The sequence below is a fragment of the Cladophialophora psammophila genome (genome assembly GCF_000585535.1).
Source record: "Cladophialophora psammophila CBS 110553 chromosome Unknown aczJe-supercont1.48, whole genome shotgun sequence".
NCBI classification, from domain to species: Eukaryota; Fungi; Ascomycota; class Eurotiomycetes; order Chaetothyriales; family Herpotrichiellaceae; genus Cladophialophora; species Cladophialophora psammophila.
Window position 1 is genome coordinate 12,008 of NW_006912969.1, and position 26,312 is coordinate 38,319.

Genomic DNA, 26,312 nt, shown 5'->3' on the forward strand with positions numbered 1-26,312 from the left:
TATATTATTTCTCCATTGCTTTCACCATCTCCCCCACCATGGCATTTATCCCCCGGGGAAAGATTGCGGTCGCTGTTGTTAACGCAGAAGGGAAAGGGGTGTTTGAGGAGGACCGTGTAGCCGAAGTCCACGATCTGCCCGGAAATGCCACTCTTAGACGGGTCTTCAAGGTAGACCAGGTGCCCGTCCCTGGCATCGCATACGAGTCTTCACATGCCATGGATGGCATCGCAAACAAGTCGGGTCTAGAATGGGTTGAATGCGAAATGCCAGTGGGAGCCAAAAGCCCAATGCACGCTACTCCGTCGATTGATTTTGGTACCATCATCACCGGAGAGGTCACGCTGATCCTCGACTCTGGAGAGGAGAAGACACTGAAGTAAGTTGCACTGATGCTGCTGAACCATTTTACATATCTCCATACTGAGCAGAATCCTCACAGAGCTGGAGACTTGTACATTCTGAAAGCGGCCGCCCATGCCTGGGAAAACAGAACGTCCCAACCGGTTCGTTTTACCACAGTCCTAGCAGCGTCGCGCCCATGAACTGGTGCGGTCAAGAGAATGCCCTTGATGCTCACTCTGTTCAAGTCTTGCATCCACAAGCAGGGTTATAACACGCGGTGGAAACGCCCTATATGCAGTGTAATAGCAGGTGGGATCAGCAGAAATGAAAAATTAAACCATGAATTGCATAATTAGTCTAAGGTTCCAATGGTGACTTCTGACGCGTTCTCAACGGTCATGTTGCGTAATTTGAACCTACCGACACAATCATGGATCCGATCCATCCTCCCACCACTGCTGGCGGTGGGGTAAATTCCGAACAGTCTCTTCCCCATGTCTCCGGCGAGGTAGCACTCAAGTTAGTCTTGGGTCTCCTCACCGGGGTATATATTCCAGCCCAACTCAATCGTTCTTTGTTCGTTTGAGGCGCTGCAAACGTTGTGAGGACACCATGGTCACCGAAAGCGTATTGTACGAGCACCCAGAACTCGGGAACCTGAAGGGACAGTCCCTTGGCGACGGGCTCGTGCAATTCCGCAACATCCTATATGCCACAATACCGGCTCGCTGGAAGTCTTCAGAGATCGTTAATGATCTACATGCACATTACAACAACAAGGGTTTCTACAATGCCACAGCATGGGGGCCCATACCGCCTCAACACCTCGATTCGATCGAGTTCGACTTTGGACTAATTCAGCGGCGTCTTCCACTCGATCATCCACTAGTCTGTGACGAAGACAAGTGTTTGAACTTGAACCTGACGCTCCCATCAGTGGAAGCAAAGAATTTGCCTGTCGTCGTATTGTGAGTGGAGCTAGTGGCATCTGAACCAGATTCTTTTCTGATCATGCTTGCAGCATTCATGGGCAAGCGATAGCCTTTCAATGCAGCTATGGTTCTAGTGTTAATTGACTTCAGAGGGGGTTTCTTCGTTGGATGCAACAGCTGGCCTCAATACGGTGAGCGCAGGTTTCCTGCAAGCACCGAAGGCTTGCTCATGAAAACAGATCTAGCAAGTCTTGTTCGTCTAGGCAAAAAGGATGGCAAGCCGGTTATAGGAGTCGGTATCAAGTAAGAAGCAACCGCATCTTCATTGCCTGAGCGCCTTTTCTGACGAGGGAAGCTACCGACTGGGATTGCTAGGCTTCTTGGCATCCCGGGAGATGTCTGGCAACGATGTTGTTGGCAATTTCGGACTTCATGATCAAGCGAACGCATTGCGATGGGTACGTGGCTGACGCTACCATTGGGGAAAGCGCTCTGACGACTTTATGGATTCAACGCCATATCAGAGGCTTTGGTGGTGACCCAGAAAATGTGACACTGTTCGGAGAGTCTGCCGGAGCCAGTTCGTCTCATATCCCTGTATACCAGATGTAATACTGATGATGTGCATACAGTCTCCATCTGGATGCACTTACTTCGAGGAGAGCCGCTCTTTCAGCGTGCCATGCCTATGTCAGGAGATCCCAGGCTTCGACCAGTCCAGTCGATACAGCAAAACGAACAGGTCTACGCCAGCCTTGCACAGGACATGGGCGTCATGAACGTAACGGAGTCAGAGCGCACCCGCCGCCTCAGAAGTATTCCCTGGCAAAAGCTCATCTCCTCGCCACTGAACATGCGCTGTTTCCCTTCCGAGGATGGTGGATTCAAGCCATTGCGCGAAAGCACGAAAGACCAGGAGCAACAGATAAAAGAGTGTCTCGGTCGGTGTAAGACAATAGTGATAGGTGATTGCGAATTGGACGTAAGCACAATGTGGCGTCTAGCTAATCTGATATGTCCGTTGACACAGGCTTTCTAGGCATCGGCCATGGCCCAAACTCTTCGCCAGCCAGAATGGTTCAAGAACTTTAGATTTTCATTCGAAGAGTTTTTTACCAGCGACGAAATAAAGCAAATCGTTAACGCATATGGCCTAGACCAAGAAGGTCCTGTTTCTGACCCTGTTCACATGGGACTTTTACAGTTTGTTACGGACGTGAGATTCTATCTCCCGGTGGTCCTGGCCCAGCAATTGGTGCCTGCTGATGCAAGCGTCCATGTTTACCACTTTCACGAGGTGAGCCGCGGCTCGATTCAAAGTCAACGGATGATTTAACCAAAGTATTAGCCAAATCCCTTTGACGGGCCGTTCAAGAATCGCACAGGACATGTTCTTGATGTGGCTTATACCATGCAGACCTATCAGCATCTGCTGCCGGAAGAGGCACGTTTGGTATCTTTACGCATGGGACGATATCTTCTAGATCTAGCGCACGGAGCCTTTGACTCTGTAGACAGTGACAAGAAGGAAAAGACAACCAAGGTCTATGATGTTGATCATAGCGTTCGTACTGTTCCACCAATGGAGTACGACACCAAATACCGCCGTGGCGTTGCACCGTTGCTGAAGTCTTTGGGAGACAAGCGCTTGATGAGAGCTCTTGAGCTGTTTCAGTTCGGCATACGATGAAGCGTGTCGTATCAACAGCGCCCGTCCGTAGTTATCTGAAGTATTTTAGAGTCAATCGCCATCTAGAGCCGTGAAATATATGAGCCATGTGTTATCTTGAGCAATCTAAAGCTACGATCTTCTGGTAACATTGCGGTTGGGATATATACGCCTCAAAAGTATAACAAAGTGTAGAAGATCACATATCTTGACCATTTGATATGGCTATCGAACTAAGAAAGTTGCACTCGTGATACAATGAAACAGACTGTGCTGAGATACTTCAGAAGTGCACTTGCCGCCTCGTCAATTCTTTGTTCCTTCGAGTCTGACCTGAGGAAGATCGCAATTTCATCCTGTGTCCCTTCTATTACATGATGTGACAGTTGTGTGGTCTTCAGAGCGCCTTTTACGTCTGTGGGAAGCTCTGCGATGATCTCTTCCATTCGCTCCTGTGAACCCGAAAGAGTTCGAGCATGAATGACTACACAATATCAACTCGCAACTCCTCAATTGGCTCAGTCACGACTTACAGACTAAGTGAGGTGCTTGTAGCGTAAATGCGCGCTCGACTTTGACCCAGAGAGGTTTTGGAGGTGACTTCACATTCGGCAGAAAATTGTTGATCAGCACGGCGTGTGCTGGGCGGAAATTGGGGTCGTCAATCAATTTATCGTGGTGTTCCCTAGAATTCCAATACACAAATAGATATGCTTGATCTGAACACCCTTGAACATGTGGGTATACGTGGACACCGAGCGATGGTTGCATTCCCTGCGCAACGGCTGCTTGGGCAGAGGCACGTTCAAATTCGTTGAAGGCGTCGACCGCTTGTTGCCCAGCGCCATCTCGTGCCTGCACGCCAAAGAACTCGCACAAGACCATTGCGAATTTGGGTGATTAAGGTCTAGTACAAATCTGGACGACTACAAGGTTTTCTACGGACCTAGCTCCGACTTCGCTCTCCCAATGCTAAATGCCCAGGTACACCACCTGATCTACTGACTCACTTTTTTTTTTATTGATTTCACCCCCACCCGAAGTACTTGATGGCGTGTGGGGATCTCAGACGCCTGTTCCATTGTGGGAGCCTCGAGCCAATTAGGCAGGCGGTCTCAACCACCCCGTTCAGACTCGGCTGTTCCTCTGATATCGAACCAAAGAACGGTCGGCGTGTCTACCCTTGAATAGAGCACTGCCCCTGTCTTTCTGCATGAGCATTCTTTCTACGATGACTTGGAAGAAAGGTCACCTTCTACACTATTGGAACAATGGCAGGCCCTGCACCGACTGGCAATGGCTCTGGTGAAAAGCCTTGGCGACAGCCTGCTGCCATTCTTCAAGAGATGTTGAATGATACTAATAAGTTGGTGCTCTGTCTTGGTGTCTATGATGGATACACTGCCAGAGTTGCCCCTAGACATTTCATTTGACGCGCTGTACGTGACAGATGCTGGAACGGCAGCTTCATGCTTGGGAGTGCCGGGCATGGGGATCATTAGCATGACGAAAATGGCTGGAAACGCCAGCATGATCGCAGGGCTCGACACACACATCCCAGTCGTCGCCGACGCTAATACTGGCTTTGGTTCCCCCATCTCGGTGGCCAGGACCGTCAAGACTAATATCGACGGCAATGTTGCAGCACTTCCCATCGAAGACCAGGCATTCATGAAGCGATCCGAACATCTTCGAAACAAAGAGCAAGCAAGAGAAGCCGTCAAGGCTCTCTCACCAATACCGTGACTCCTCAGAATTGTCCGCAGAGGCATGACGCCCGCTGTCACGGCGCAGGAGCTAAAGAGATGGGATTCAAAATCGTGCTTTGGCCAATTTTAGCACTGCCAGAAGTCTATAATTCTGTACGGCGAGCAACGGCGGGGCTTCATGATACTGGTTTTGTCAAGGAAAGAGAAAATCAGGTAGGAGGCATTTATTATGGCTTTAGTCTATTAGGCATCAATGAGTGCGCAGAATTTGATCCAGCTGCTGGGGGCATAAGCCTTAAAGGAGGTTTCTAAGAGTATTCTCAGTGATTGCGAAATGAAACTACATTACTGCTCGTATACATTCTGCCATTGCCGCCGTCGTTCAGAATCTCGTACCTCAAAGAGGCTGGCGCTAGTAGTGTCGACGTTTCCGGGCGCATAATACCAGAGAGTTTTCGTGATATGCAACAGTAAACATGCCTTAGAGTTTCTCACTGTTTTTGGTGAATCTGATCCCATGGACTCTACAATAGCTTAGTCAAGCTTGGATTGCAACTACTATATTCATCAGGGCCAAAGTTTGATGACACGGATGCGCGGGTTACTACAGGATTTAGCTGAGCTCACTCTGACAGCTAGCTCAATGCATCGTATTTCTTGCAACTCGATACTGTGTCTTTTGAACGTTTGTGGGGTTAGCCTCGAATTTGGTGGATCCTCCACATTTTCATGTTCGGGATTTAGGCGGCTTATTGGCGCCACAATATCAGGAGCAGAGAACGAGCGCTCCCCGGATTGCTAAGACGCATCTCTTATTGTCTCTCTCTAGAGTCCAATACAAGAGAACAGAAGTTAAAATAGGGGGAAAAGGTGATGGTAGACAGCTAGGGGCCACATCCTGAACATGGAGATTTATAACCTAGACTAGGAAAGTGTGCCCACCCCGTATATGCCTAGAGCCTCTGCTTCCCCACATGCGGTCTGGCCATCCGAGATTTGAACAGGCTGTCTCTTCTCAACTATTAAAATCTCGTCCATCGACCCTCGCAAATTACAGCCCAAACTACTTCTCAAAGTCATTGGAACCATACTAGACCGGTAAGATGAACTCGCAATCTTCCGTCCACGAAAGCGGCGAGGGCATCAGAGCGACCAAGGTCGACATGTGCTGCCATGTCGAAGAAGCGGCGGCGAATGATGGGGAGAAATTGCAGCAGGTCTTCACTCAGAACTCCGTTACCATCACACGCTCATCCTGGTGGGATAACCGAAAAGTCCTCGCTGTGTCCTGCTTCGTGAACTTTGCGGCCTTCGAATATGGCCTCGACCAGGGTACGGTCAATGGCTTCCAAGCAATGCCCGGCTTTCTCATGGTCTTCGGTTACAGAAATCCAGCCCTCCCAGGAGGTCTAGGCATCACTACCACGGTTCAGCAACTCATTACCAGTCTAGTGGCCCTAGGCATGCTGGTCTCTTCTCTAGCCTGCGGTCCTCTGATGCACCGAACTGGCCGCAGGGCAGGTATCTCCATCGGCTGCGCCTTCGCAATCATCAGCGCCACAGTCCAAATAGTTACCACAACCGTCAGTGGACTTTATGTTGGACGTTTGCTTCTGGGCCTCGGCAACGGCTTACTATTGACGGGCGCTTTTCTCTACATGAACGAAATAATGCCCGCAAACCTTCGCTCTCTCAACTATACCATTTACATCTTCTGGGTTAACCTAGGCAACCTTATCGGCTCCATCATCAACAATGCCACCTCGGTCAGACTCGACAGGGCCTCATATCAGATACCCCTCGGGACCTTATACATCATGGCAGTGATCCTTCCGCTCGGTCTGTTCTTCCTGCCCGAATCTCCCCGACTTCTTGCCCTCAAGGATCGCAAAGCCGAAGCAACGAAAGCTCTCCGATTCTTCAGAGGATCAAAGTGGACGGACCTTCAGATCGAAGAGGAAATTGCCGAAATCGTCCATGCCATTGAAGTGGACCGTGAGCTGTCCCAGAGTGCCTCCTTTGCTGCTCTGTTCTATCGACCAAACCGGAAGCGTTCTCTAATATCTATTGGCGTCTATCTATACCTTGCCGCCTGCGGCAGCCAATTCATTGTTCAGTATGGCATCTACTTCTTCGTCCTGTCTGGCGACACACATCCATTCCGCGATGGTGTCATCCTAGTCTGCATTGGCTTGTTTGGAGGTCTTGTTACACCTCTCTACACAGGAAGGGTCGGTAAACGCGTCATCCTCACCGTCGCACCTATCATTGGAGGCTTTTGCATGCTGGGAATGGGTATTGCATACACCACTCACGGCTTAGACAAAGTGGGCGCCAATACTATCCTGGCAATGTCCTTCCTCTACATGTTTATCTTCGCCGGGGCACTAGCACCGTTCGCCTCGCAGGTCGCCGCCGAACTTCCAAGCCAGGCTCTTCGTGGCCACACGCTGGGTCTTGCCTCAGCCCTCACCTATCTTGGTGGCTGGCTTCTCACATTCACGGTTCCGTATTTCATTAACCCCACAGCATTGAACTGGGGCGCTAATTACGGATACCTCTGGGTTCCATTCAACTTCCTCATCGCAGCCTTCACCTACTTCTGCGTTCCGGAGACCAACAAGCGGACTTTGGAGGAGATCGACGAGTGTTTCGTTCAGGGAGTGCCGGTCCGCAAATTCTCCTCCTACGAGGCCGTAGCTTCTCGGCAGGCTAGAGAGGATGTCATTAAGAGCTACCGGAAGACAGCACAACAAGATTGAAAAAGACGATGAAGATAGATCGCATGAAGAGGCAGAACTGTATCAAACTGTTGATGACCTCCTGCGAACCCTGTTACAGGAGGGCTGATCCTGTGTCGGCGATGTCAATCCTGACGATCTATGACCGTTCCTGAACAAGGATCGCTGGCGGTGTAGCAGTCTGGAATTGGTGACAGGATTCAGAAGAACTCTTCTGTTCACAGGCCCATCTGTATATGAACGACAAGCAACGCTCTCAGGGAGAACGCAGATAGACAGGACAATACATGCAATCCGTTTTTGCGTTCCTGGTCTAACACCTGGGACACTAGCTTGCTGTGCCACCGCGCTTGCCTGGATTCTGTGGTACAAACAAGGGGATGATAATATCTTGTAAGAGGAACCAGAATATCTTGTTGCCATTAAATACATACGGGCCAAGAGCGATTCCAACAAGCTTGTCGAGTAGGCGAAAGCAAGCGTGGCTGCCGCAAACGATGGGACAGCGACCGCGGTCCACGATATTTATGGCCCAGGCGGACACACCGCAAGAATGGAGATCTGGAGAGAAACGTATCTTCATTCGCCTTCGATGGGGAAACTTTAACGGCAGTCAAGAATTGTGACATGCTCCGAGATCAATGGTGTTGGGTGGAGTAATGGGATTCACTGCAAGACGCCGGAACTGTTCTTGGAAAGAAAGAAGCTGTACAGGTTGGTGGAAACAATGTTCCGAGACCTGCAGATTCCGGAGCGGCAGCCTAACAGTCGATAGAGGAACGAGCGCAGCAGATGATGGAAGACTCCGAGCCCGCTAGACACGATAGTGAGGACGACCATCGACAAAATGCTGTACAAGAGGATTTCCACCTGGCGGAGTGAGAAGGGAATTCCTCCCCAAGATGTTCAAGTTGTGCAGCCAAACCACTCGCATGGAGGAGCAGATATAGGACAAACCAAAGTAGCGGCGCGGCTAATGGATGACAACGAGACGGACGATAAAGTGCCTGTAGCTGACGTTTCTCATGGCCGATAATCGGTGGGACTATCAGCTCAGGGAGCTAGCAATAAGAACGAAATTGACAAACACAATGAAGTTAACGAATTCTGCTACGAGTCAAGCGGCCTCGGATCATGCTCCGCTTCAAGCTCCCCACAATCACGCAAATGGCGCGAAGTATAAAAAGGGAAGGGAAGAAGACAGGAAGGGAGCCAGCTGGTCAGGGAGTCATCGTCGGCCATCTTGGGGCCCTTTCACTGGTCGCCTTACGGTCTCGGAAACAAACAAAAAAGCAGCTAACCGCCGATTGGCAAGCAAAAAGCAAGCAAAAAGCAAGGAAATCTGTCAGTTCTAGACATTATTAATTTTCATTGCTCAAGTCGATAACCTGGCATGAGAAACGCGGCGCGCCCTGGTCCCCGCCCCGGATTCCCGTATGCTACTGTACTTCTTATTCGAGTCTGATCTCCTCTGGGTTAGAGAGCGAGATAAGTGCCACCACTCACTTCTCCGTCTCTAACGAGCTGCAGGACCTTCAGAAAGCTGAATTCTTCCCACGGCGCTAATGAGCTCAGAACCCGTATGCGGAGATAGATGGCTGGACCATTTGTCGTGCAGACGACACGTGTAGACGAGTCACAGCTTAGCAGGATATCACTGAAGGTTCACAAAAATCCCACCATCTGCGAGTGTAGCCATGTCATCAAAGGAATTCATACCGTCCGAGACAAAAGGGCCACTTACCAACTAATATCTGAGCACCAGTCTAGAGCTCGTGAGCAATGGAATCTGTGTCATAATCTAAGACAGAAACTCTCTTACCACATATTTGGACAAATCACTGGCAAGAAACACTGCCGGGCCGGCGACCTGGGGATCTCGTCAGCATCACAGATCAAGGGATCTCCTCTACATCTCCACATACATCTGCCGGAAGGCCAACCCTTTTTAGACATGTTCGGCGCTCAATTTCCTTCCATTTGTCGTTCCGCGCCAGATCACATTTGTTCAACTGCGTCCTGATCGTGCCAGGAAGCAAGGCGTTGCATCGAATTCCGTACGGTCCCAGGGCAACGGCAGATGATTGCATCAGGTTCAGCACGGCAGCTTTGGTTGGCGTGTAATGCACAAGGCCTCCAGAGCCTGTGAGAGCGGAAACACTGGATATCCCAATGATGGAACCTCCGGTCCCTTGCGCCTGCATGATCCGGCCCGCGGCACGGACAGTATAATAAGTTCCCGACACGTTGACTTCGACGTGTCTCTGGATAAAGTCGTCTGGAGTCGACAAGAACTCGTGGAATTGAGCAATCCCAGCATTGGCAACCACAATGTCCAGATGACCAAAATGCTGCGCCGTGCGGACCAAGAACGCCTCCGCCACATCTGGGTCTGAGATGTCTCCAGCGTAAAAGAAGAGCGGAAACTCCTCCTGGCTATTGTCGCTGCCCACTTGCTTGCACAGGGAGCGTTGGTCTTTCTAAAATACCAGTCAAGGGTTAGCTATTCACTGTCAGAGTTCAAATGGCCATTTGGAGTACTGAGGACAAGGGCTGTCGCTGTTTTACCCTCTCCAGAAAGCCATTATGCGCTCACCTCTTCAGCTGGCAAACCAAGATGATTGACAGACACCTTTGCTCCTTGCCTAGCGAACTCGACAGCTATTGCCCTTCCGATACCTGTAAGGCCGCCAGTGATAGCAGCTACCTTCCCTTCGAGAAGTCTTGCCATTATCGTGATTGTGCAAGACCTGCATCGTTTGCGGCAGTTCCTTTTCTCCTGCGTTTCTTTTATTGAGCGTCGCTCACATTCGGTCCGAGATGAAGAGAAGCGGCCTACGTCTCTCAGAAGTTCCTGAACTGAGAAAGTGCTCCATCATTCTCTTTGAGGGTGCTAAATTCGTACCAGTCTGCCCAGAATTCGCATCGGAAATTTGCATATGAGAATCGTTGGCTTGGTAGCCCGAGAGACGCCGAAAATTGCTGACCATGGTTTAGCTTGGATCTGCAGAACCGGGTACAACTAGAGCAGAGAAACTGCGGGGATCTGGGGAAGGAGGCGAGGAGTATTCGACAAGACTTTAAAGGCTTTACCTCGTACCTTAGGGGTACCTAGCTAGTCTAAATAGGGGCACTAGGGGCAAAGTCTTATCTCCGGGCTTTTCATCCGGGGGTCTAGTCGTCCGCAGCAACCGTAAAGCCTCTATCATTTAATATACATATAATGCCATTTGTCCCTAGCGCGGCAAGATTTGATGCACGCCGAGACGCCTCCGTATCACAGACTCGCTTCATCTGCAGCCGATCGAGGTACTTCGGCCTAGCTCATTCTCCTCTAGGTGTTCAAGGTCCCTTATCCGACTGCCAGCTCGGTGAAGATGTGACCGAAGTATATCCTTCATCTCTTGGACAACTACGTATAAATCATCGTTTCTGAGCTCTCATGCCCTTTCTTGTGACAATGATGGAAGGTGAATATCGTGTGTATTGAACCTGAACCTATATTCAACACTTCATAGCCGCAATCCAGCCGGCCTTGTCCGCCATGTCTGCCCAGATCTACTACGAGAAAGACGCTACACTTGACTTGCTTGACGGAAAGAAGGTCGTTTTCATCGGGTATGGTAACCAAGGTCGTGCCCAGTGCCTCAATCTCAGAGATGTCAGTACCTCTAGTTCAACATTCCATGCATTCCTTTCCTTCTAAATAGTTTGATAGACCATCGCACAGCACCAATTCCAGCAACCACCCAAGATACTGGCATCCAGTCTCAATGACAAGTATGCTGCGACGTGCCGTGAAGACGGCGTCGACTTCACCACCGATTTCCGGAATGCCGCATCTCAGGCGAACGTACTCTTCCTTTTAATCCCGGACCACTTCCAGCCTGGCCTTTTCAACGACCAACTTGCGCCTGTGCTCCAAAAGGGCGCCGTCATCGTCGTCGCTAGCGGATACAACTACTTCTATAAGAAGTTGAAGATTGACTCCACACAAGACGTCGTGATGGTCGCTCCGCGCATGATCGGCACAAGCGTTCGCTCGCTGTTCGTAAAGGGTCAAGGGTTTCCGTGCTTCATCTCCGCCGAGCAGGACGGGACAGGCAAGGCGCATGAATGGAGTCTCACATTAGCCAAAGGCATCGGCGCGCTGAGAAAGGGGGCCATCAAATCAAGCTGCCGCGAGGAAACCTTGATCGATCTGTTCGCCGAGCAGGCTCTCTTCCCCACCATCATCACGGTGTTCGAACAAGCATACACCGTGCTGAAGAACCTGGGCTGCAGTGACGAAGCTCTGTGCTTCGAGCTCTTCTTGTCCAAGGAACCGGCAGAGATCTTTGAGAAGATGGCAGACGACGGCTTTGTGAGACAACTTGTTCACCATTCCACCGTAAGCCAGTACGGTCAGCTGAAGGGGGCACTGAATTTCCCACAAGACATCATCAGGCCTTTGGTCAAGGAATTCTCCCGCGTAGCCGAACAACGGGTGCTCGATGGCAAGTTCGCGGAAGAATTCACCTCCATAGAAGAGAATGATACCAATGGTGTGCAGGTCGAGCTGGATAGGTTGTACAAACAGGCCGAACAGAGTGACTTGGCCAAGGGCGAGGCCAAGGTCCGATCGAGGCTTGGGTTGTGAAACTTTGACAGGGTTGATACAAATTCGCTGACGAATTTGCGGTGTAGATGTGGTTGCTGCCCCCAAGGCGTTGAGTTTCCAGAATGAATACCTTACAAAGAGGAAAATATGAATGCAAATACAAATTACAAGTAAAGATCAGCGGCACACATTATTTGTATATGCATGCGCCTGTAGGTTTAGCCAAATACGCATCAGACTCGCCATATTCAGCTGAGCAAGAGATAGAAACTCAGCCGGCGCTTGCAAGGTGGGAAATAGCGATTATATGAAGTTATCATGCAGGGATAGACGAGTATATTATATACATTAGGGAATTCCCTACAGCCATGTGCGCACTTTACACTGAGTTGTAACAACGTGCCTCTGTCTCTCTTAAATCAGCCTGACCAGGATCGGACAGACAACCAAGGAAAACGTGTGACATTTCGACTGCCTGCAACGTATGTATCGCGTTGGTGTGTCATAGATCGACTACTCAATCGTATGCTATAGTCATTCCATTTCTTCTTCCTTTCCTGACATGTCAAATCTATTTTCTTAAATTTTCTCGCAAATATTGCTTTCCTTGACCCCTGCAACAACACGGTGCTTGATCACCATCACTGCGATATAGTCTCGAGGTGCTGGCTTGAAGTGGTTTGTGTCATGACCTTGACATCTCGAATAAAATGCTCTGCTGCGCCACGATTGGTACCCGTTTCAAGGTTGTGCGGACGCTCCATCATGCTTCTGAAACCAGGTAGTGTGCGGCCATTCTTTCCCACAACAACAAGACGATCGCAATCTCCAAAGTACATGTAGTCAATTTCTTCGAGCGTTCTCCCGGAGGTTTCTGGGTGGAATAACCAGACAACAGCTGCCATGGCGAGATTGATCACGAAGAAAATCATGTAAGTCTTCCATCGGATATTGCCGATGCTGATGGGCGTGATCTGGACGATCATGTAGTTGAAGATCCAATCTGCTGCAGTGGCTATGGCTGCCGAGTGCGTCCGATGCCTGAGCGGCATGAATTCGGCAGGGTAAAGCCAAGGTCTGCAGATTGTCAGAGGACCTGTACCGATAGTTCGGTTGGTGGGGGATATGCTTACATAGCCAGCCAACCAACGGCGAATATAGCTTCATAGGCAAAAAAGAAGAACAGGGATGCTTTTGCCTTTGCGGGCGTAACATTCCTCTGTAGCAATCCAGCCTGCGGTGTGGTTAGTACATGACACCATATGGATTGCGAGTCCACCTACGCAAAGAAAACAGAGGGCTTGTAGTATTGCACCAACAATCAATGGTCTCCGACGGCCCATCTGGTCCAAGAAAAAAACTTGCGAAAATGAGAAGACCCAATATGTGACAGCAATTCCGGCTGCAACAAACAGGGCCTCCTTATAGCTGAAGCCCATATCGGTAGTCAGGGTGTGGGGAGCATAGTAGACGAGGACGTTAACTGTTTCTCTCGTCAGAAATCGAAGCACAGCGAGTATGTAAAATTCCAAATCTTTTGCTAGAGGTTCTTTGTGGAAACTCACTACCGCTCAGCTGCTGCATAGCCTGGATACCAATCACCAGGATGTACCGTCGTCGGATCTTAAGCGGCCCATTGTGGAAGATTTCTGTAATTTTCCAGGGTCCACCCTCATTCTCGATGGCCAGAGCTTCGTCGATCAGCCTCTTCTGCTCGACAACAGCGGGGAAATCACACGGCGTGTTCTTTCCGTGTAGCTGTGCAAGGATATCTATGGCCTCTTCGTGCCTGCCATGTTTGATAAGCCATCGTGGAGATTCCGGAAGGAACTTCGTCCATATTATCTGCAACATGATAAAAAAGCCTTGGAATGCAATGGGTAATCGCCATTGAACCGGGCCTGTTGTATAAGACAGGCCGATATTGAAGTAGTAGGCAATGATGATCCCGAAGGCAATCAGGTTGCCAGCAATTGACACATCTCTGCCTCGGCGTTTAGCCGGAAGCAGTTCACAAAGCCATAATGGTGTTGTGGCGGTGTTAAACCCATTGCCGATACCGCTGCAAGCAATCAGTAGTCGTTTCAGACTCGAGCAGGGACCTTGCTTACCATATGACTCGTCCCACGATCATCTGTGGGACTCCAAAAGACGAAGCCTGCAATGCTGCACCGATGAACATGGTAACTGCACCGATATAGAGACATTTTTTACCTCCCAAAGATTCTCCGCAGATAAACACAGCGATAGCACCGGCACAACATCCAATTCTGGATATGGTCAGCCGGACAATAATTGCTTGCGAGCGGGCGCCTTACTCGTATATGGCGTTGATAGTACCCAGCAGACTCGAAGAAGGGTGGTTGAATTGATCAAGGAACTCTTCTGCCGCATTCAGACCCTGGCCCATGTCAGTAACCACATCCATCGGTCCCACGAGGTCAAGAACTCACCCCAAGAACTCCTTGGTCATAGCCGAATAGGAGAAATCCAATTGAGCCAGCAACGGCAATCTGTATAGCTAGCAGTCGTCCTTGTGCTCCGGCAAAATATCTTCTTCGAGGTATAGTGGCATAATTCAACGTCGGTTGCAGAGACGGGCTCCTGGTTGTTCCTTCCGAGGTGATGATCTTCTCGTCGCTGGCCATCTTGGGATGAAGAGAGAGTCCTTGGTCTTTGGTCTGGAGTGAGTTGGAGGATCTGGCATATCTACATGAGCGACGATCCCGTCACATTTATACACCTATTAAACTTTCGACCTTGGATTCCCATGTGGTACACTTAGCCGCCTCGCCGCCTCGTAGGGAGCAATATTTTGGAAAGTGCGCCGAAAATTTCCTAAGAGAGTATAGAGGATGCCCGTGTATCGGCTCATCCACCCACGAGCTGATGCGGAGAGTCTGGGGTGCATCCCTCGGCCCCATCGACAATAAGCGGGGTACAAAGCGTGCTCAGTATCAAAGCAAAGCTGTTAAAACGATCCTTTCCCGTCTCTCAATAGATCGATCCGTGCGGCAAAAATAACTCATCACAGTAAATTTCGACGCGGATGGGAGATCTATGCCGAAACCTCGCCGGACTGGTTGGTAAGGAACTGTTGTGCTGCAATGAATGAGAGAAAAATACAACTGACTACCTCAGTGTCGCCTGCCGTGAGCGACATCTACGATGCAAGTGTACACTCATTCTCGCCATTGCCTTCATCTGCACCCCCACTACCGAGTACTAATCCCTGGGAGATTTTCGAGTTCTAACACCGCACCTCCTAGGCGATCATGCGGTTCCTAGCTGCGCCAACTGTGCCAACTCCAAAGCTCCAAGGACATGTACCTATGGTAGTCTGAAATTAAGACATAGTAAATATTCTAATGCGAGAAGCGGACGAAGCCACTCTGAGAGACACTACAATCTGCTCTCAGTCAGTCATGGTAAGTCCTAAGCGGCAGCGTCGGGATCTCGCCCACACTCAGTATCCCTTCGCTTCTCATTCCTCACGCCACACGTCTCATTTGAGACTAACGTATTACCCAGCAAATGGTTCAGGATCCTGGCCTTCAGAGAGCTTCGTTGATGGAATTCAAACTGCACAAGGCCCTGGAACAATTGTTGAATCTAACCCTGACCATGTCCCTGCGCCAGACCCCTGTGAGAGCCCAACTTCAGGGACGGTGGACAATAGTCCTTCAACATTCTTTAGGCATGAGCTGCCACCAGCAGGAGACCACTTCCAGTTAACAGTCGAACCGAGCAGTGAGACACAAGATGTCAATGCCAGTGACACGGAATGCTCTCTTTTCCAATTTTACAAAAGTTATGCGGGGGTCTGGGTAAGTTTTGAGCAAGATCGTTCCCTGCAGCTTACCGAATCGCAGTTGTCGATCACTAATAGGTGTGCTTAGCTTGATATTGTCACTGCAGAGCGTCATCTCAGTCAAACTGTTCCGAGACAGGCGGTGACGAGCCCAGTGCTATACTATGCATGTCTTTCCTACGCCTCAAATATCATGAACGCGAATAAAGAGCTTGACGAGACGACCAAGGAACAGTACCACAGCAAAGTCATCCACATTCTAATTGATTCACTCTCATCGTCACCTAACCCGGAATATGACTCAAACCTATTGGCCACAGTAGTCATTCTTCGCATGTCAGAACAATTTTGCGAGATTGATAAAGATGTGCGTCATCACCTTGCCGGCGCTTCTTCATTATTCACTTTGCGAGGATCCATACGCAAATGGTCGGTGCACGACACCGATCTTGCGGGGACATCATTTTGGATATATCTTCGAGAAAGCCTCCGACTATGCTTTCTTAACGAGGAAAAGTGCCAATTCGATTTGGACCTGATTGAAAAAGAATCCGCGTTTCTTCCAGCCTCTGAGGAGGTTTGGACTAATCGAATTACCTACATCTTGGCACTAGTGTGTAATTTTGCTTTTGGCAAACATACAAAGACCCAGACAGTTCCAGATGCGGCAGAGTTGAGGAAAGCGATCAATCTATGGGCGAGCAAGGTCCCAGCGACGTTCCGCCCTTGGTGTTTCCGGGAGGGCAAGTCGGGTCCTTTTCCAGCGATCCATTTTCTAAGCACATGGCACGGTAAGCATACAGCCCTTGTAAACTGTATCTTTAGTTCTCAAAAATGCTGATACCGATGATCATTAAGAGGTGGCATGGCAGCATTACTATACCGCAAAGATCATCTTGGCTCTGGAAGGGCTTCAGGTGCATGAGAGCACTAACATTCTGGAGTTGAATCGATATACCGAGAATCAAATTCTAGGACCGACGAGGAAGCTGTGTGGTATTTGTCTGGCCGCTAAAGAAGTCGGCTCACAAATCAATGGAAGCCATTTGGTATCGTGGTGCGGACAATTTTTTACTGGTAAGCAGGAGCAGAGACAGCTTATCGATTGGCTAGAACGGACAATGCATGCATCCAAGTGGCCTAACAGAACATGTATCGAGCGTCTGCAGCAAATATGGGGTGGGATGCGGTTGAAGTGGGCAGATGCGCCCATCCAAACAATATCTCACTCATGAGCCACCCATTTGTGGATTACACTACAAGCACTCACGACCAACAACCCATGCTTGGTATATTCCGGCGTTCGGGGCACACACCGCCCCTCACAGACACAGTCTCCGCGGGTGCGCTAATCCGTCGAAAATTACCATCTTAAGAAATTGACCGAAAGTTCCACAGGTCTGGAGGTGTGCCACACTTCAGTCTTGCCTTTACAATCAAACAATATGTGACTTAAATGAAGCTGCTTGTACGTCATTCAAGTATTCCATCTCCCACTCCTTCTGCGTTGGTAATTGACTTCAAGAACAAACATTTTTATATACGCTCTCACAGCCTTTCTACTGCGAGTCATACTGAGTTAGGAAGAGAATAGGCCACATTGTCAGGACTTGAAGACAATGCACGGTGTTGGTATGTTTGTTGCCCCACTGTGTCATGCTCATGCTAATAATCACCATGAAGTACTGGTCCTCACAGCGCTAGTAGCCTTTGCGCTCGGTTTGCCAATATGGTTCTTGATACAGTGGTTGTCAGATCCCCGGAAGCTTCGGCGGTTTCCTACGCCATCAATTGTTGCCCTCACGCCGTTTTGGCTCATGTACCACAGCTCCCGTGGCAGAAGATACGCAGCTGTTGACGAGGCCCATCGCAAACTGGGCCCTGTTGTGCGGATTTCGTCAAACCACATCTCTTTCGCCAGTCCCCAAGCTTTCAAAGAGATCTACAATTACGGAAGCAAGATCGCCAAGGACGACTTCTATGAAACCATCGCTGCGGGAAATCCCTCGATGGCTCAAACGGCAAGCAAACTAGAGCACGCTACAAAGAGACGGAATCTCTCGTACGTTTTCGCTGCTCAACACATTACGGCAATGGAGCCACGAGTCATGCGTGTTGTGGAGAAGCTTTGCAGGAACATTACAGCCAAGTCCCAAGGCCAGCCCATTAGTGATGACGACAACTACCGGTGCGTTGACGGGGTATTTGATCTCCGTCCATGGCTGAACATGGCTTCCTTTGACGCCATCACGTCGATGTTTTGGTCCAATGAATACGGTTTCCTGGATAGAGGAAATGATAAGTGCCCGACACAGTCGGCTTCAGGCTCCATTACCCAGGTGAACGCCATGAACACCTACCATTCCGCCGTCCACTTCAATGCCTGGTTAGCACATCTACCAGAGCGTTGGTACAAACTAGGACGTCAGATTTTGAAGTACAGCCACGGACAGCTCGCCGGGGACCATTTCAGTGGTATGGCAAGATATCTGGTTAACGAAAGACTGCGGTCACGACCTGCGGAGCCAGACCTTTTCAGTTCTCTCCCACTCGAGGCTAGCGAGAAAAGGCCAGTGCCCATGACATTTGACGAGGTCCTTGCCGAGTGCACGACAATGCTGGACGCCGGAAACGATACCACCCAGACCTCACTCACCAACTGCATGTACCAGCTCGCCCGCCAACCTGAAAAGCAAAGGAAACTGCGCAGGGAGTTGTTACAGGCGTTGCCGCTCTCAAAGCGCCCCGTGGCCAGCTACGCAGACCTCCAAGGCATCAAATACCTCCGGGCTTGTTTAGACGAGTCGTTCCGCGTCCGTTCACCACTGGGTTTCGGCCTTCCTCGCAAAGTCATCGAGCAGGGTGTAGTCATCTCGGGTCATGATATCTATCCCGGCACTACAGTCAGTGCCCCTCTCTATTCCTTGCATCTGAACGAAGCACTATTCAGGAATGCTAGAGAGTTCATCCCCGAACGCTGGCTGCCGAACGAGATCGACTTATCATTCCACACATCAGACGAGGAGCACAGAAACCTCAAAGACTATGTTCTTCCATTCAGCCTGGGATCCAGGGCGTGCATTGGCCGTAATTTAGCATACATGGAGCTGAGCATCGTCATTGCCGCGCTGATCATGTCTTTCGAGTGGCAATTGGCTCGCCCAGATGAAGAGATGGTAACCATTGAGAGGTTCAACAGTAACCCCAAGGAGCTGCTCGTCAAAGCCCAGAAGTTGGATTTGGCTTGACGAATAGATCGATTTTGACCAGCCCAACGATGCAAGAGCCCTAGGCCATTTCTCGTGCTTTTGAGGTGTGTAGGCACTCTTATTTAGTCTCACCAGCCTGCTGCCCTCGGCATTTGGGACCTCGAAATCCCCCGAAAATATTCGCCGGTCAGTTGTTCCTAGCTTCTAGTATAGGTTATTACGAATTCTTAGATTCTCCAGAGGTTGCACGGTCCTCAGCTCCGTGACTGAGACCTATGAGAATCAATTTCCAAATCAAACCCCTTAACATAACAGATGTAAGAGTGTCCATGTCTGTTTTCTCCCTAAGAAGTGTTGGGCCAATCTAGAAGTCAATAGTTGATCGGTTAGAAAGGAAGAGAAGTTCTATCTATGACGGTAGAGAGTTTAAATACTAGCTGGTGCCGCAGTGCCAAGAGATCCTGGAAATAACCCAATCGGGCTAGTCCAACAAGAAGATTCATTGTTATATATAGAGATTAGCCTGTAAACAGAGGAGTTCTCCTGAAGCCTGCCACTTTTTCCAGCCTGTTGCAATGACAGCAATCTCTGTCAGAGACGGTGTTAATTGACAGGATTAGAGTTCCTGTAACAGGATTGATAAGAGGATCGTCAAAAGTTGCACCCTCTTCGCCGAAAGATTGTTGACGTAACACAAGACAAACTCTAGCGCGTCTGGTATCTTCATAAAGGGTCTGTACTAATGTGCGGCTATGTATCTGGAATAACCGGACCGTGGACCCCGATACAGCGCAACTTGCAGGTGAGATCAGTATCAATGGTATCTTTGCACAACGCACTTCATCATCGTAAGCGAGAAAACCATTGCTCCGGACAAGGAATCCTTTGATTTTGTTTCTTGCTCCCAGCCCCAACCACATCAATGCTTCCAAATGTGCGTTCGACCTATTGCTGGTGTCTGTCAAGCAACAACCATACCGTTGATGTCGACTTTCACCTTGCCCAAGTAGAACCCGTCCGAGACGGCAGTTTCCCATTCCTTCAGTAGCGTCTGCTTCCTCTGCTCATTTCTCGGAAGAAACCGCACCTTATACTTCTTGAAGGATGTTATCATGCCGGGTTCATCCGACTCAGGAGACAGATCCATCGCTTCTTCCTTACCATCTGCATCCAGTGGTGGAGCTATTTGGAATGCCCATAGAATTTTGGCGATAGTTATAAAAAGACTATTTTCGGCAAGATGCATTCCCGGACAAATGCGGCGGCCAGATCCGAAGTTGAAATGATCGCGCGCATACGGGTCGGCCATTGCTGCATAAACACCGGCCTTTAGAGGGTGGCCGAGATATCGTTCTGGCTTGAAAACAAAGGGTTCGTCGTATCGGTCAGGATCGAAGTGTAGAGCATAGGTCGCCACTGATAGGACGGTGTTCTTCGGAATAAAGAAGTCCTTGTACTTCACATCTGCCGTGGTGTAATGTGGTGTACCGAAGCGAGTTATGGGTCTCATTCTTGGAATCTCCTTGACTATGGCTCGGACGTAGGGGAGCTGGGCCTCATCGTTGAATGTAGGAAATCGATGGTCCCCAATGACGGCGGATAACTCCTCGTTTGCGCGCTGCTGGACTGCTGGCGACATGGCGAGATACTTAATACAGCTGTTCAAAGTGGCAGAAGTTGTGTCGGAGCCTGCTTCGATCATTGCTGTGATTGATTGTCAGCGTTCTCGTCGGACTTATTTCCGCGGACTGTGTTTGCGACGTATGGTACGATAAAGAAAACGAGACACAGGAACGATAGAGACTCACTGCCAGCGACAAAAGCACCCTGCATTTCAGAGAAATCTTCCTTCTTCTGTTCTGATTCGATGTATTGCTTCACAAAGCACTCCGGTGCTCGTTTCTCTGCGATCTGCTGTCGAAGGTTTCTCCAGTGCTTGAGCCATATGTGTGCTTGACGACGGTGATATTCAAGCGCCCGCTCTCGCCACCACTGTAGCCATGTGGGGAGTCTTGCTAAAGGAGGAAACAAATCTGCTATAAATTCTCCAGGTACTAGGGAACGTGAAAAGTCGTCCATTTCGGCGTACACTTCAATATAATCCTCGCGATCCTAATTGTAGGAAGGTTAGGCTGAGGATTTCCAATATTATTGGCCTTCCACCTACCCATGTTGGAACTCGTTTCCCATACGTTGATGTCATCACTACAGATGTAGTGTATCGTCGGACATGCATATAAAATTCCTCCAGATTCTTGTTGTTGACAAGCAGGTCATACAGGAGCTGTTTTGCTTCGAATTCCTGGCTTGGTTTGAAAACACCCGAAGCCTTGGGCGTTAGCAATTTGTGAACGGTCGCGCGAAGTTTGCGCCAACGAAGCGTATAGCTCATCAGGACTAGCCGAAGCCCACCAGACACTACATCAGAGGACACTGGCCGAGGAGGCCTGCCCGAGGTGATGCCCGATTGACTTTCGAGAATCTCTTTATGCGCTTCTGGGCTGCTGATGAAGACCCATGTATCCCAGCCCAGATTAAGACGGAAGAGTTCCCCATACTGCCTGGCCCAGACGTTGATCTCTCGCTGTGGTTGCGATGAAAGTTGCAATAAGTTTCCCACGAAAGGAAGGCCCCGAGGCCCAGGAACCTTACGGAATCCCCGTGGCGGTCGCTTTCTGAGCCACGACGAGACTCCCAGCACAATGACAGATAAAATCAACAGCTGCGATAGGTGATGCAGATACATTGCTGGGGCGGATGGTTGGCTTATTTGCAGTGTAGTTATTGCTGACAAGGAAAGTCTACTCAAACCTCAAAGTTGGTTTGAACGGTGAATTGCGGTACGAAGGGCTCCAAGTAAGCTCGTTCGCAGAACAAATCGGTCTGAACTTGGCGAAAATGCCCTATTACATACATTCATAGTGGGCGGCGTGATAGCGTCTGTGTTCATGTCTCGCGCTTTGGGTCTTACCCCACAAAGTGAGGCACAGTCGTTAACTTCGGAAGTAGCCGAATTTGGTTCCACCCCGAATCCCACTGGCGAGGGTACTGTAAGCGGGTTAGTGCAGTGCGGGGATTACTCCGTAAAAGGGATGAGCCACCCGTACCCAGTAGTTCAGTTACAGTAGCCTAGCACCCCGCAGGCAGGGCATGCGCGGAGAGAGTTTTTCAAGATTGAAAATGTCGCCAAAGTGCGGCTAGGGGGCTCCCAGCTTGCCCTGCCCATTGTGCCGCCCAGCCAGCAACTCACCACCCGCCACATCGAAATCTGCATCACCGGCATTTCAGGGATTACTTTTTATCCTTCTCTCTTTTGAGTATGTTAATCCAGTCGACTGCGTTGTTGGTGTTGTGAACGGGGCCTCGTGACAAGTATATAGCAAAGAGCTCCACGGCTCTATCATAGAATGACAGGATTCTTGGTCTTTTTGGGCGTTCCCTGAGGGGCTGAGGACCTCCTCCTGACAGTCGGCCCAAGAAGAGCCGGGGTTATTCGAATAGTGTTAGCTGATTAGCCGGTCATGCAGGCTCCTTCAATTACGAGTGTGTCTCCTGGCCAACCTCTACCAAGTAGTGCATCTGGCGGATTCCGGCGTCCCCCCTGGGGTAATTCCGGAGCTTGACATCCTCAGGTTTCGGCCTGCCTAGTGACCTCCACTGGACCTTAGGAGTCCCCAGGCCACCGCACATCTTAATCCAACCTCAACGATCTCTCTGCGTTAGGCTAGAGATGCAGCATAGTAAGGACGGCAACGCAGAACTCGCATCAGTTGCGTGACAACAAAACGGACACCGTCTGTTATGGATGCATCATCTCTTCGCTTGCGGCCGTCGGTAAGAAAAAGTCGATCATCCCAGCAGAGAAACCCCTCCAACAATGACCCGAAGCAGTGAGTCACCGCCAAAAAAAAAATATTACTGGAAATCACCCGTTGACTTTCGCAGGTGCCAGCTCGCAAGATTCAAGAGATCGATCTTGTACCTGTCACTACTGTGGCAAGGGCTTCATTCGCACTGAACATTTACACCGCCATGTCATGTCCCGTGTGTCTGCACCACGAAGAATCCTTCTGATGTTGTAATCCGTGTTCTGACTGGCAGAAGACGAGAATAAGAAACCACATGGATGCACGGCATGCGGTTCCAGTTTCGGCAGGGCCGATGTCCTTCAACGACACAAAAAGAAGTGCCTAGCGCATCTACGTCTCATCGCCGCCACTCAGCAAACCATCGCTGAACGAGAGAGCGAAGAGCCTCCCAATCGTGGGGCGAACGACATTTTCAGTAGCACCGGCGCACAGCCAGGCCCTTCATCGTGCGTACCCAATCTCAAGGCTCGAACTAGACTAAGCTCTTCATCAGAGTTGTGCATGGTTCCAGTACCGGACTCGCAAACACCGTTCAAGTGAACCGTTGTCCGTGAGTCTAGTGTTCCTCAGGGAGCAGACTCATGCATATTGACGCGCTGACGCCAGGGACCAACCTTGCCTTCCTTCTATCCGCCCAAACGATCCTCTCGTTCAAACGCTGCTAAGGGTAAGTCTTTCTGTTATCCGCAAAACCGTCAGACCTTTCTGACAGACTGTCCAGACGCCAGCTGTCCCATTTAACAATGTTATGATTTCTCCGTCATCGACCTCCATGACGGATCTCGGCAACGTCCAACCCACCTCACCAGCCAACGTGCTCTCAACCGCACTTCCTCCGCCGGCCATTTTCAATCAGACAGGCTCCAATTCCGTGATTCCCTCGAGTGCAGTATCTGAATCCTTCCCCCAGCAACCGGACGCTGCGAACGACGCCGCAACTCATTTTGCCTCAAACGGATTATCTCAGCCCACGACGTGGAATATGACCAGAGATATAGTCAACATAGATACTATGGACCTCAACGTGGATGATCTAATGTTTCTGGAGGACTCTCTATTTCCAGATTTCCATTACGACACTAACAAACTCATACCTCCTCTTCATCAGGGGCACTATGCGAACGGTGAGGATAATACGCCGTCGGGTCCACGACAGATTCTACTCAGTTGCACTAGACAAGTTACGCCTTCGCCAGAAGAGTGTAATCAACAGAGCCATCAGCAAGCCCAGAATGTCGGCGGTAGAGTGCTTCGACTGCCTCAGGAAGACGTCAACACTTTCGAAAAGAACACCCTGGATATCGATAATTATGGCCTTATCTCGAATTTTATATTTCCCTCACGAATACGGATGACACGGCTGCTCAGTGCATATTTCGAGTACTTTGACCCTCATGCACCCATCGTTCACCGTGCATCCTTTGATGTTCAAAAGAGTCATCGTACGTGTAGCTGAAGCTCTAGTCCACCACTATTTTGATGTACTGACAACGATTATCTAGCTGCTCTAGTCCTGGCTATGCTCGCCATCGGCGGTCTCCATGTCTCCGAGCGCGAATTTGCTGTTTTAGCCTATGAAGCCTGCAGCAAATTGCTGTACAATGTATACCCTCCGACTTTGGTGCACCCACGGACTCCGACTAACATGTGTTAGGTTGAAGGGAATGAGACGGGCTTTGCGCAAACACCAGACATCGGAATCATACAGGCTTTGCTTCTGTGCGCGCAGTTTGGCGGCTACAGTGACAATGCAGCCTATTTTCGCCGTGCGGAGAAACACATCACGTCCGCAAACTCGGTATCTCAGCCCATCATTCCGCTTAATCTTCTCCGGCACCACTATTTTGCGCTAACGTTATGGTTAGATTTTGCGAGAATATATCGATACATTCAGTCCTCAGCAACGCCGATCGACCGCAGACTGGTCCTCTTGGATTACGTCAGAAACTTGTAGTCGGTTGGTCTAGCACCCAATTTCCTGTCTTAAGTAATGGGACGACATCTAACTTTGTTCTGTTCATGTGTCTTCAGGCTTGCTGGTTGGATACACGTCCTCAGCGGAGTCCTTCTTTCTTTTCAGCCCACTGCCTCTATCGGCGCCTATCCCTCCGAGTGTGAAGTGCCTATCCCTTCCGACGAAGGGCTGTGGAGAGCAAAATCAAGCGTTGAATGGGGCGCTTTGGCAGCTGTAAATCTGGAACATCAGCAGGTAGGGATACATTCGATCATCAGATCCGTATCTGCCTGCGAAGTTTTCCCAACAAGAATCAGTGCGTTTGGCTTACTTGTCATCGTTGGGTCGATTTTGGGTGACATCTGCAACCATGAGCGCCTCTCGCTCGGTCTCCATAAGGAGCTGGACGCAAGTTTCATGGCCCAAATGGAAAAATGCCTCGAATCCTGGGAGCTGTCCTGGCGACGCCACCCACAAGCTGCAAGGGTGCCAACCAAACATGGTGATCCTCTTCTTGTTGATTGCCTTGCTTTACTAGGATCGTCTTACTACCATTTATATCTGAGCCCTGAGCTACGTGCCTTGAAAGCCTTCGCCCGGAGTAATGGTCGGAATTCATTGCTGCCTCGGCCGCGATCACGAGAGTTGACACTAAAGGCAGTACAGTATGCTGCTCATTCGTGGTTTGTGCGAGCCAAACTTGGCATTGCGCATCTCCAGAAAACGGCAGCCTTGGAATTCGGTGCTCAAACGCTTGTTACTGCATATGAAGGAGGTAAGATGGACCTACCCCCCGAAGAATCCCACGTTCTCCAACTGTCCGTGTTAACTTGATGCTGACTTTCCTGGTGTGCTTTCCAGCACTGATACTTGCCTGGTGGATACGGACATGGGACGATGAGGCTAGGACTGGCATAGGCGGAGCGGCTGCTGGTATGGACGATGAAAAGAAACTGCACGACATGATCCACGACATCGCGGATGAACTCCGTGATCAGAATATCGGGCGCGATGCGGGAGCGGATACTTGCCTGATTGCGCTTACATGTTATCGACTTCTCATTCTTCCTTGGGTGTGGAGTTGTAAGTCTTTTCTAGGCTCTCTCTTCCGTCCTCAAGCACGTAAACATCGGATGCTGATTCGACCTTTCCAGTTGCCTCAATCATGAGGGGCCACCTTGATAATATGTATCGTCAACTCAGTCGATCGCAATGAAGGCAAATTGCCATAGGATCAACTTAGCTTGTCATCGTGGCATAGATCGAAACCACGTCATGACTATGCAGTCGCTCTTATCGAGAATGGGAGCGACCATTCAGGCACACAGCCAAGTCAAAGCTCAGAACGAGTGTGCAGCCTGCTCATCTTCCAGCCGACAAGTCTGGTCAAGGACTCAAGTTCTCTATGGTGAAGCAAGGCTGCCTACAATGTCTTACAACCGATCGCACATGAGCAGCCGCAAAGATAGGGTT

The 26,312-nt window shown here is 49.9% G+C and overlaps 11 protein-coding genes across 11 annotated transcripts; 8 read left to right on the forward strand and 3 right to left on the reverse strand.

Annotated features, from left to right (window-relative positions):
• Positions 1-38: 38 nt before the first annotated feature.
• On the forward strand, positions 39-545 carry A1O5_13368 (uncharacterized protein; the record flags this gene model as incomplete). Its single annotated transcript, XM_007753934.1, has 2 exons — positions 39-379; positions 443-545. The coding sequence occupies 2 exons, from the start codon at positions 39-41 to the stop codon at positions 543-545; spliced, it is 444 nt and encodes a 147-aa protein (XP_007752124.1).
• Positions 546-957: 412 nt separating this feature from the next.
• Positions 958-2,967, forward strand: A1O5_13369 (uncharacterized protein; the record flags this gene model as incomplete). Its single annotated transcript, XM_007753935.1, has 8 exons — positions 958-1,313; positions 1,428-1,468; positions 1,517-1,580; positions 1,633-1,739; positions 1,804-1,857; positions 1,910-2,259; positions 2,317-2,574; positions 2,626-2,967. 8 exons carry the CDS (start codon positions 958-960, stop codon positions 2,965-2,967), a joined length of 1,572 nt encoding a protein of 523 aa, XP_007752125.1.
• Positions 2,968-4,338: 1,371 nt separating this feature from the next.
• A1O5_13370 (uncharacterized protein) lies at positions 4,339-4,692 on the forward strand (the record flags this gene model as incomplete). Its single annotated transcript, XM_007753936.1, has 1 exon — positions 4,339-4,692. One exon carries the CDS (start codon positions 4,339-4,341, stop codon positions 4,690-4,692), a length of 354 nt encoding a protein of 117 aa, XP_007752126.1.
• A 1,066-nt stretch (positions 4,693-5,758) lies between these two features.
• Positions 5,759-7,417, forward strand: A1O5_13371 (uncharacterized protein; the record flags this gene model as incomplete). Its single annotated transcript, XM_007753937.1, has 1 exon — positions 5,759-7,417. The coding sequence occupies one exon, from the start codon at positions 5,759-5,761 to the stop codon at positions 7,415-7,417; it is 1,659 nt and encodes a 552-aa protein (XP_007752127.1).
• Positions 7,418-9,197: 1,780 nt separating this feature from the next.
• Positions 9,198-10,127, reverse strand: A1O5_13372 (glucose 1-dehydrogenase; the record flags this gene model as incomplete). The annotated part of the gene is made up of 3 exons (XM_007753938.1): positions 9,198-9,266; positions 9,322-9,876; positions 9,993-10,127. 3 exons carry the CDS (start codon positions 10,125-10,127, stop codon positions 9,198-9,200), a joined length of 759 nt encoding a protein of 252 aa, XP_007752128.1.
• Positions 10,128-10,940: 813 nt separating this feature from the next.
• Positions 10,941-12,035, forward strand: A1O5_13373 (uncharacterized protein; the record flags this gene model as incomplete). The annotated part of the gene is made up of 2 exons (XM_007753939.1): positions 10,941-11,057; positions 11,115-12,035. The coding sequence occupies 2 exons, from the start codon at positions 10,941-10,943 to the stop codon at positions 12,033-12,035; spliced, it is 1,038 nt and encodes a 345-aa protein (XP_007752129.1).
• Positions 12,036-12,637: 602 nt separating this feature from the next.
• A1O5_13374 (uncharacterized protein) lies at positions 12,638-14,644 on the reverse strand (the record flags this gene model as incomplete). Its single annotated transcript, XM_007753940.1, has 7 exons — positions 12,638-13,073; positions 13,130-13,230; positions 13,256-13,479; positions 13,562-14,058; positions 14,108-14,266; positions 14,315-14,397; positions 14,450-14,644. 7 exons carry the CDS (start codon positions 14,642-14,644, stop codon positions 12,638-12,640), a joined length of 1,695 nt encoding a protein of 564 aa, XP_007752130.1.
• Positions 14,645-16,000: 1,356 nt separating this feature from the next.
• A1O5_13375 (uncharacterized protein) lies at positions 16,001-16,664 on the forward strand (the record flags this gene model as incomplete). Its single annotated transcript, XM_007753941.1, has 2 exons — positions 16,001-16,598; positions 16,633-16,664. The coding sequence occupies 2 exons, from the start codon at positions 16,001-16,003 to the stop codon at positions 16,662-16,664; spliced, it is 630 nt and encodes a 209-aa protein (XP_007752131.1).
• A 762-nt stretch (positions 16,665-17,426) lies between these two features.
• A1O5_13376 (uncharacterized protein) lies at positions 17,427-19,055 on the forward strand (the record flags this gene model as incomplete). Its single annotated transcript, XM_007753942.1, has 1 exon — positions 17,427-19,055. The coding sequence occupies one exon, from the start codon at positions 17,427-17,429 to the stop codon at positions 19,053-19,055; it is 1,629 nt and encodes a 542-aa protein (XP_007752132.1).
• A 922-nt stretch (positions 19,056-19,977) lies between these two features.
• A1O5_13377 (uncharacterized protein) lies at positions 19,978-21,762 on the reverse strand (the record flags this gene model as incomplete). The annotated part of the gene is made up of 3 exons (XM_007753943.1): positions 19,978-20,720; positions 20,825-21,128; positions 21,184-21,762. The coding sequence occupies 3 exons, from the start codon at positions 21,760-21,762 to the stop codon at positions 19,978-19,980; spliced, it is 1,626 nt and encodes a 541-aa protein (XP_007752133.1).
• A 2,135-nt stretch (positions 21,763-23,897) lies between these two features.
• A1O5_13378 (uncharacterized protein) lies at positions 23,898-24,539 on the forward strand (the record flags this gene model as incomplete). The annotated part of the gene is made up of 2 exons (XM_007753944.1): positions 23,898-24,327; positions 24,388-24,539. The coding sequence occupies 2 exons, from the start codon at positions 23,898-23,900 to the stop codon at positions 24,537-24,539; spliced, it is 582 nt and encodes a 193-aa protein (XP_007752134.1).
• Positions 24,540-26,312: the final 1,773 nt, after the last annotated feature.